This window comes from Oncorhynchus mykiss, chromosome 13 (genome assembly GCF_057628025.1).
Source record: "Oncorhynchus mykiss isolate SJ-2025 chromosome 13, ASM5762802v1, whole genome shotgun sequence".
In the NCBI taxonomy this organism is placed as follows: domain Eukaryota; kingdom Metazoa; phylum Chordata; class Actinopteri; order Salmoniformes; family Salmonidae; genus Oncorhynchus; species Oncorhynchus mykiss.
This window is the reverse complement of record NC_143034.1, coordinates 9,480,001-9,490,000: the sequence shown is the minus strand read 5'-3', so window position 1 is coordinate 9,490,000 and position 10,000 is coordinate 9,480,001. Positions and strand designations below refer to the sequence as shown.

Here is a 10,000-nt window from a genome sequence, read left to right as displayed (position 1 = left end):
AAGATGGAGTTACAATAGTCATTGTTTTTTTTTAAATTACACAGTAATGGACTTGAACTGTCAATTTGTTATCATGAAGGCAAGGAGACAAGGACAGGCGATGAGGAGTGTTGGAATACTACCTAGGAGTGGATGGATGGGCCAGCCATCTGTTTCCCTTTGGGTAGTAGAATACTACCTAGGAGTGGATGGATGGGCCAGCCATCTGTTTCCCTTTGGGTAGTAGAATACTACCTAGGAGTTGATGGATGGGCCAGCCATCTGTTTCCCTTTGGGTAGTAGAATACTACCTAGGAGTTGATGGAAGGGCCAGCCATTTGTTTCCCTTTGGTTAGTAGAATACTACCTAGGAGTGGATGGATGGGCCAGCCACCTGTTTCCCTTTGGGTAGTAGAATACTACCTAGGAGTTGATGGAAGGGCCAGCCATTTGTTTCCCTTTGGGTAGTAGAATACTACCTAGGAGTGGATGGATGGGCCAGCGTTCTGTTTCCCTTTGGGTAGTAGAATACTACCTAGGAGTGGATGGATGGGCCAGCCATCTGTTTCCCTTTGGGTAGTAGAATACTACCTAGGAGTGGATGGATGGGCCAGCGTTCTGTTTCCCTTTGGGTAGTAGAATACTACCTAGGAGTGGATGGATGGGCCAGCGTTCTGTTTCCCTTTGGGTAGTAGAATACTACCTAGGAGTGGATGGATGGGCCAGCCATCTGTTTCCCTTTGGGTAGTAGAATACTACCTAGGAGTGGATGGATGGGCCAGCGTTCTGTTTCCCTTTGGGTAGTAGAATACTACCTAGGAGTGGATGGATGGGCCAGCCATCTGTTTCCCTTTGGGTAGTAGAATACTACCTAGGAGTGGATGGATGGGCCAGCCATCTGTTTCCCTTTGGGTAGTAGAATACTACCTAGGAGTGGATGGATGGGCCAGCCATCTGTTTCCCTTTGGGTAGTAGAATACTACCTAGGAGTGGATGGATGGGCCAGCCATCTGTTTCCCTTTGGGTAGTAGAATACTACCTAGGAGTGGATGGATGGGCCAGCCATCTGTTTCCCTTTGGGTAGTAGAATACTACCTAGGAGTGGATGGATGGGCCAGCCATCTGTTTCCCTTTGGGTAGTAGAATACTACCTAGGAGTGGATGGATGGGCCAGCCATCTGTTTCCCTTTGGGTAGTAGAATACTACCTAGGAGTGGATGGATGGGCCAGCCATCTGTTTCCCTTTGGGTAGTAGAATACTACCTAGGAGTGGATGGATGGGCCAGCCATCTGTTTCCCTTTGGGTAGTAGAATACTACCTAGGAGTGGATGGATGGGCCAGCCATCTGTTTCCCTTTGGGTAGTAGAATACTACCTAGGAGTGGATGGATGGGCCAGCCATCTGTTTCCCTTTGGGTAGTAGAATACTACCTAGGAGTGGATGGATGGGCCAGCCATCTGTTTCCCTTTGGGTAGTAGAATACTACCTAGGAGTGGATGGATGGGCCAGCCATCTGTTTCCCTTTGGGTAGTAGAATACTACCTAGGAGTGGATGGATGGGCCAGCCATCTGTTTCCCTTTGGGTAGTAGATTATTATTATAACAATGATTTTATGTTAAGAACAAATTCTTATTTACAATGACGGCCTACCCCGGCCAAACCCTACCCCGGCCAAACCCTACCCCGGCCAAACCCTACCCCGGCCAAACCCTACCCCGGCCAAACCATACCCCGGCCCGGCCAAACCCTACCCCGGCCAAACCCTACCCCGGCCAAACCCTACCCCGGCCAAACCCTACCCCGGCAAAACCCTACCCCGGCTAAACCCTACCCCGGCAAAACCCTACCCTGGCCAAACCCTACCCCGGACGATGCTGGGCCAATTATGCGCCGCCCAATCTTGTCCAGTTGTGATACAGCCTGGAATCGAACCGGGGACTGTGGTTACGCCTCTAGCACTGAGATGCAGTGTCTTAGAGCGCTGTGCCACCTGGGGGGTCACTCCACCTGGGGGGGGGGTCACTCCACCTGGGGGGTCACTCCACAGGGCTTTAGTGACTGTTGATCTGGATAACGGTTTTGATTGAAAAAGGCCTTGGAGATAAAAACGTGCTCCTCTGTCAGGGTTGTGTGTGTGGTCTGTATGCATGCATCTGTGTGTGTTCTACACCTACCTTCTGGTACTCTGAGTCCTCGGGTCTGAAGTCGCTGCTGACCGTCTCAAACTGCAGGTTGAAGTGGGGGAGGCGGTGGAGCAGGTTGACCCACCATGGGGGAGAGTAGTTTACTACCGCTGCCATCCTCTCACACGCACAGACCCGCCGGTGTCACTGCCAATCTGTCAGCCCGAAATATGTGTCCTCTTCGGTCAACAACACTGCTTACAACGCCCACGCACAGGCTATGATTCTCTTCTGAACGTGGAGTAGTGTAGTGCGCCGAGTGGGTTGTTATCATCGATGTGATTCCGTCATCAATACAAATATCGATTATCCGTTATTGACGGTTTGTTCTAGGGTAGGCTACCGTCGACCGACGCCACGGTCAAGTCAGCAATAATTCGTTTACTCAGTCGGTCGTTGATTGATTTACGGTGTTGCAGGCTACAATTTCCAGGACCGCCAACATTCTCGTTCCCACGGGTCTATTCGTTTCTTCCAGCCACGAGCGGTTAGGCTATATTGGATTATTCCGGTTCTCCATTACCGCATTCCCAACTCTTAGCCAGGAAGACAGAAAAAAAAATCCATATTCTGCTCCAAACTATGTGTGAATGTAGCCAAGTCTCATTTTGCAATGTGAACACTTCTCCTTAGAAACCTAGCGGTGGCACCACCAAACTCCCTGTTCATCCACAGATAGGAGGCTATTGTTCCTTATACAGCCGATGTAGGCTAAAACAGCGGGACTGCAGCAGAAATCACGACAACTCTCTCACATCTCAGCCGAAAAAATAACCGACACCCACTCTTAGAAAGACCGCTTACCACTCTAAAAAATGCCGTTACATTACGGTTAGATTTGTCCGATAAAAAATATCCACGAATCAAATATTCTCTTTTCTAGATCCCAATGAGAAGGGAGAGTTCAGGTTTAAATGACCTCCAATTAAATTATGAGATTTAACGAGCGGTCCCGGTGGGGGTTCGTTTTAAATGTCCTCCCGGTGATGAAACGTCGCGGTCGTCGGCTGCTACATTGTTCACCGTTAACGAATTTGGAGGGCGAAGCAAACACGAGCTCGAAAACCCCTAGGAGGACAAAGCTTCTCACTGCAGCTCGCTCTGCAAATAGATCTGTCGACCATGTGTGCAGAGCGGAGCGGAGTTGAATGCGCAAATACTCAGACCTCCCCCCCCTCCCTTCCCGACGGTGTAACGGTAATACACAACCCAGTTGAAGTCCATTACAACAAAACATCACAACACACATTTTCATCAAAAAACGAAGAAACACCATGACCTCTGAAGTGTTTTTACCATACAGGGAAAGATACTCATTTAATCAGATAAAACATTATTTTCATGGATTACAGCTATTATAATAAACACAACTCGAGGCACGATCACGCGCGCGCACACACTCTCCTCTGAGCGTCATATTGCAGTAGAATATGATAATAATTTCACAGTTTTGAATCAGCAGTGTTTATATTGATAGACATGTTTTAAAAGTCGCTCATTCTCCAATAAACTCCATGATTTATAACTTTGTTTATGACCATCAATAATCTATATACAGCACTCAGGCACTTTGGCAACATAAAAAACGATCTGTATCAGAACGGAGATTTATTGGGCAGAGAGCTGGCCAAGCGACCCTCCTGGATATGTTCAGGATTATCATTATTACCATTATCATTAACGCCCTGACACCAACAAACACTCCCCTCCCGGAGAGCTACTGCATGTGCAGGACTTCGTTCCAGCCCTGCACTACCAAAACACACTTGGTTCTACTTATCAGCATGTCCTCTGGACCTTGATTGAATCTGGTGTAGGGCTGGAGTAAAAGCCTGCATACCCAGCTACACACACACACACACACACACACTTCATATCCCATAGTGCAATGCTCTGGTCTAGAAGTAGATTTCTTCTCTCCTTCCCACGAGACGAGACGGAGACACGATGATGTCATCGTCGGAATCCTCAGAGTCCATCGCCTTAGCAACCTTGGAATCTGGAGGTGGGTGGAGCTGTAGTTGGGCTACAGGCGAAGCACAGGAACACATTATATACACACACACACACACACACACATTATATACACACACACACACACATTATATATACACACACACATTATATACACACACACACATTATATACACACACACACATTATATACACACACACACACACACATTATATATACACACACACATTATATACACACACACACACATTATATATACACACACACACACATTATATACACACACACACACATTATATACACACACACACACACATTATATATACACACACACATTATATACAAACACACACACATTATATATACACACACACACATTATATACACACACACACACACACATTATATATATACACACACACATTATATACACACACACACACATTATATATACACACACACACATTATACACACACACATTATATATACACACACACATTATATACACACACACACATTATATATATACAAACACACATTATATATACACACACACATTATATATACACACACACACACACACACACACACATTATATATATACACACACACACATTATACACACACACACACACACACACCACACACACACACACACTATAAATATATATATCCACACACACACACACATTATATATACACACACACACACACACACATTATACACACACACATATATATACACACACACACACACACACACACACACACACACACACATTATATATACACACACACACACACACACACACACACACACACACACACGAACACATATTATAAATATATATACGTTTCTATCCCCAGACAGCATACCTGGTGTGAGTCTCCTCCTGTTGGACAGTGTGTTACAGACAGGCCAGGGATCTTCCTCACTCAGCTCCGTTACATCTTCATCTACATCACTGCCTGGAAGGGCTAATACACACACACACACACACACACACACACACTTTCAAATCCTGATTTGTCCTTCAGTCAGCGCTGTGCCACCAAGGTGTCAGATTCAGTGTGTGTGTGTGTGTGTGTGTGTGTGTGTGTGTGTATGTGTGTGTGTATCTCACCTGTGTTGCTGGGAGTGTGTGTTGAAGGGGCAGAGGGGACTCTTCTAGGAGCTGGTGTGGGTCCACAGGGAGGAGGGGCTGGAGACTCAGAGCTACAAACACACAGTCATACAACACAATACAAACACACAGTCATACAACACAATACAAACACACAGTCATACAATACAAACACACAGTCATACAACACAACACAAACACACAGTTATACAACACAATACAAACACACAGTCATACAACACAATACAAACACACAGTCATACAACACAATACAACACACAGTCATACAACACAAACACACAGTCATACAACACAATACAAACACACAGTCATACAACACAAACACACAGTCATACAACACAATACAAACACACAGTCATACAACACAATACAAACACACAGTCATACAACACAAACACACAGTCATACAACACAACACAAACACACAGTCATACAACACAATACAAACACACAGTCATACAATACAAACACACAGTCATACAACACAATACAAACACACAGTCATACAACACAACACAAACACACAGTCATACAACACAATACAAACACACAGTCATACAACACAAACACACAGTCATACAACAGAATACAATCACACAGTCATACAACACAAACACACAGTTATACAACACAACACAAACACACAGTCACACAACACAAACACACAGTCATACAACACAATACAACACACAGTTATACAACACAAACACACAGTCATACAACACAAACACACAGTCATACAACACAATACAAACACACAGTCATACAACACAATACAAACACACAGTTATACAACACAATACAAACACACAGTCATACAACACAATACAAACACACAGTCACACAACACAAACACACAGTCATACAACACAATACAACACACAGTTATACAACACAAACACACAGTCATACAACACAAACACACAGTCATACAACACAATACAAACACACAGTCATACAACACAATACAAACACACAGTTATACAACACAACACAAACACACAGTTATACAACACAAACACACAGTCATACAATACAAACACACAGTCATACAACACAATACAAACACACAGTTATACAACACAATACAAACACACAGTTATACAACACAATACAAACACACAGTTATACAACACAATACAAACACACAGTCATACAACACAAACACACAGTCATACAAACACACAGTTATACAACACAATACAAACACACAGTTATACAACACAACACAAACACACAGTTATACAACACAATACAAACACACAGTTATACAACACAACACAAACACACAGTTATACAACACAAACACACAGTCATACAACACAATACAAACACACAGTAATACAACACAATACAAACACACAGTCATACAACACAAACACACAGTCATACAACACAATACAAACACACAGTTATACAACACAATACAAACACACAGTCATACAACACAATACAAACACACAGTCATACAACACAAACACACAGTTATACAACACAATACAAACACACAGTCATACAACACAAACACACAGTCATACAACACAATACAAACACACAGTTATACAACACAATACAAACACACAGTCATACAACACAATACAAACACACAGTCATACAACACAATACAAACACACAGTCATACAACACAAACACACAGTCATACAACACAATACAAACACACAGTCATACAACACAATACAAACACACAGTCATACAACACAATACAAACACACAGTCATACAACACAATACAACACACAGTCATACAACACAAACACACAGTCATACAACACAATACAAACACACAGTCATACAACACAATACAAACACACAGTCATACAACACAAACACACAGTCATACAACACAATACAAACACACAGTCATACAACACAATACAAACACACAGTCATACAACACAATACAAACACACAGTTATACAACACAACACAAACACACAGTTATACAACACAAACACACAGTCATACAACACAATACAAACACACAGACGCAATGTCAGAACTGTGTGTAGTGGTGTGTGTCACCTCTCCGTCATCAGTGCGCTGCGTGTCAGGTGACCCCGGAACACAGACTGGATCAGCGTCACGGCAACCAGCTCCCCATCCTCCACACATGAGGTAACATCAGTGCCGCGCTGTGATTGGCCATTCTGTAAATGAAACAGTAAATAGTAACTCCTATATCAGAGCCTAATTAGGGCAAACTCCCTCTACTCTATAGATACCTATTGTAAATACGGGGAAACAGTGCCCCTAAGTGGCAATTTGGTTGAACTACAACATAAAAAATATATATCTAAATATTTTACCTTTATTTAACTAGGCAAGTCAGTTCTTAAAAATTAATTCTTATTTTCAATGATGGCCTACCGAGGAACAGTGGGTTAACTGCCTTGTTCAGGGGCAGAAGGACAGAGTTTTACCTTGTCAGCTCGGGGATTCGATCCAGCAACCTTTCGGTTACTGGTCCAACACTGTAACCACTAAGCTACCTGCCACCCCACAAACATTGTAGGTGTGTGTGTGTGTGTCTCTGTGTGTGTGTGTGTGTGTGTGTGTGTGTGTGTATGTGTGTGTGTGACCTTGCTGAGAGTGCTGGTGTGTGTGTCTCGGAGGAGGTGAGCTATCTGGCTCTGTCTGAGGAGATGTCCTCTTATTGCTGACTGGACCAACACTGTGTCCTGGGGGGAGGGGGAGAGAGAGGAGGGAGGAGAGAGAGAGAGAGAGAGAGAGAGAGAGAAGAGAGAGGGGGGGGAGGAGAGAGAGGGAGAGAGAGAGAGGAGGGAGGGGAGAGAGAGAGGAGAGGAGAGAGGAGGGGGGAGAGAGAAGAGAGAGAAAGGAGAGAGAGGGAGAGGAGAGAGTGGAGAGAGGAGGGAGAGGAGGGAGAGAGAGAGAGAGGAGGAGAGAGAAGAGGGAGAGGAGGGAGAGGAGAGAGTGGAGAGAGGAGGGAGAGAGAAGAGGGAGAGGAGGGAGAGAGAAGAGGGAGAGAGAGAAGAGAGGAGGGAGAGGAGAGAGGAGGGAGAGGAGAGAGGAGGGAGAGAGAAGAGGGAGAGGAGGGAGAGAGAAGAGGGAGAGAGAGAAGAGAGGAGGGAGAGGAGAGAGGAGGGAGAGAGAAGAGGGAGAGGAGGGAGAGAGAAGAAGGAGAGAGAGAAGAGAGGAGGGAGAGAGAGGAAAGAGGAGGGAGAGAGAAGAGAGAGAGAGAGGAGGGAGAGAGAGAGGAAGGAGGAGAAAGGTGAGAGGAGGGAGAGAGAGAGGAGAGAGGAGGGAGAGAGGAGAGAGGAGGAGAGGAGAGAGAAGGGAGAGAGGAGAGAGGAGAGAGAGAGGAGAGAGGAGAGAGAGAGGAGAGAGGAGAGAGGAGAGAGAGGAGAGAGAGAGAGGAGAGAGGAGGGAGAGAAGAGAGAGGAGGAAGAGAGAGGAGAGAATGTACTTTATTAGTCCATAGGAGATCGGCATTTGTCTTCATTCCCGTTCTGTGGTAGCAGCTGGCAGGTACAACAACTTATTTAGATTAACTATTTAAAATGTTTGTTTATGGTTAGTTAGTTACAGTAGTTAGTTAGTTAGTTACAGTAGTTAGTTAGTTACAGTAGTGAGTTAGTTAGTTACAGTAGTGAGTTAGTTAGTTACAGTAGTTAGTTAGTTACAGTAGTTAGTTAGTTACAGTAGTTAGTTAGTTAGTTACAGTAGTGAGTTAGTTACAGTAGTGAGTTAGTTACAGTAGTTAGTTAGTTACAGTAGTGAGTTAGTTACAGTAGTTAGTTAGTTACAGTAGTGAGTTAGTTACAGTAGTTAGTTAGTTACCCTGTCTCTGTGCTCCAGCCACTCTCTCTGGATCACCCTAGCTGCCCTTTCCTTCTCCTGGTTCTGTTCTTCCCTCTCCTCTCTTTCCTTCTCCTCCCTCCCTTCTGGGTTCTCCTTCCGGTTATCCTGGTTCTGTTCTTCCCTCTCCTCTCTTTCCTTCTCCTCCCTCCCTTCTGGGTTCTCCTTCCGGTTCTCCTCCTGGTTCTGTTCTTCTTCGGTCCATCTCTTCTTCTCCTCCTCCAGAGACTGTATCTTCACGGTCAGCTGTTCTATCTCCAGTCTGGAACAAGGAGGAGAATCAGACGGGTAGAAAGGTTTCCGTGGCAACGTCATGGCGCAGACACACGAGAGAAGAAGAAGTGTCCATACAACCTCTGTGGGCCATGTCACAGTGGTTATAAGCCTGCAGTAAACAGTTCCAAGTAGTATTTGTGTCATATTGGATGTAAACACCATTCATTGTGTAGGAGTGTATTTCCCAGTCGGGACGTTCAGGTTGAACTGGGAGATACATACAGGTAGAGTCGTGTTTCCTTCTCATGTTCACTCCTTCGTTCATTCTTCCTCCTCTCCGTCTCTTTCTCTTCCTGCTCTCTTTCAGCTATCAGTCGTCTCAGCTCCTGTCTGAAAACAGAATAATAAATAAACCCACGACAGTAATAAATAAACCCACGACAGTAATAAATAAACCCACGACAGTAATAAATAAACCCACGACAGTAATAAATAAACCCACAACAGTAATAAATAAACCCACGACAGTAATAAATAAACCCACGACAGTAATAAATAAACCCACAACAGTAATAAATAAACCCACGACAGTAATAAATAAACCCACGACAGTAATAAATAAACCCACGACAGTAATAAATAAACCCACTACAGTAAACAGTA

The 10,000-nt window shown here is 44.4% G+C and overlaps 2 protein-coding genes across 7 annotated transcripts in view; both read right to left on the bottom strand.

Annotated features, from left to right (window-relative positions):
• ttyh3b (tweety family member 3b) overlaps nt 1-3,370 on the bottom strand; it is a 69,032-nt gene extending 65,662 nt beyond the window's left edge. For all 3 annotated transcript variants that reach the window (XM_090195081.1, XM_090195083.1, XM_090195084.1), the window contains exon 1: nt 2,156-3,370. In XM_090195081.1, the coding sequence (XP_090051207.1) occupies nt 2,156-2,281 (126 nt within the window). In that variant the 5' untranslated portion in view covers nt 2,282-3,370. The remainder of the gene's footprint in view (nt 1-2,155) is intronic.
• An 81-nt stretch (nt 3,371-3,451) lies between these two features.
• Nucleotides 3,452-10,000, bottom strand: part of iqce (IQ motif containing E) — a 22,156-nt gene continuing 15,607 nt past the window's right edge. For 3 of the 4 annotated variants that reach the window (XM_090195059.1, XM_090195055.1, XM_090195058.1), the window contains 7 exons: nt 9,620-9,727; nt 9,104-9,383; nt 7,885-7,983; nt 7,328-7,452; nt 5,265-5,356; nt 5,017-5,118; nt 3,452-4,190 (listed from right to left, as the gene is read on the bottom strand). In XM_090195059.1, coding sequence (XP_090051185.1) covers nt 4,063-4,190; nt 5,017-5,118; nt 5,265-5,356; nt 7,328-7,452; nt 7,885-7,983; nt 9,104-9,383; nt 9,620-9,727 — 934 coding nt within the window. In that variant the 3' untranslated portion in view covers nt 3,452-4,062. The remainder of the gene's footprint in view (nt 4,191-5,016; nt 5,119-5,264; nt 5,357-7,327; nt 7,453-7,884; nt 7,984-9,103; nt 9,384-9,619; nt 9,728-10,000) is intronic. The other variant, XM_090195056.1, reaches the window with a different exon arrangement.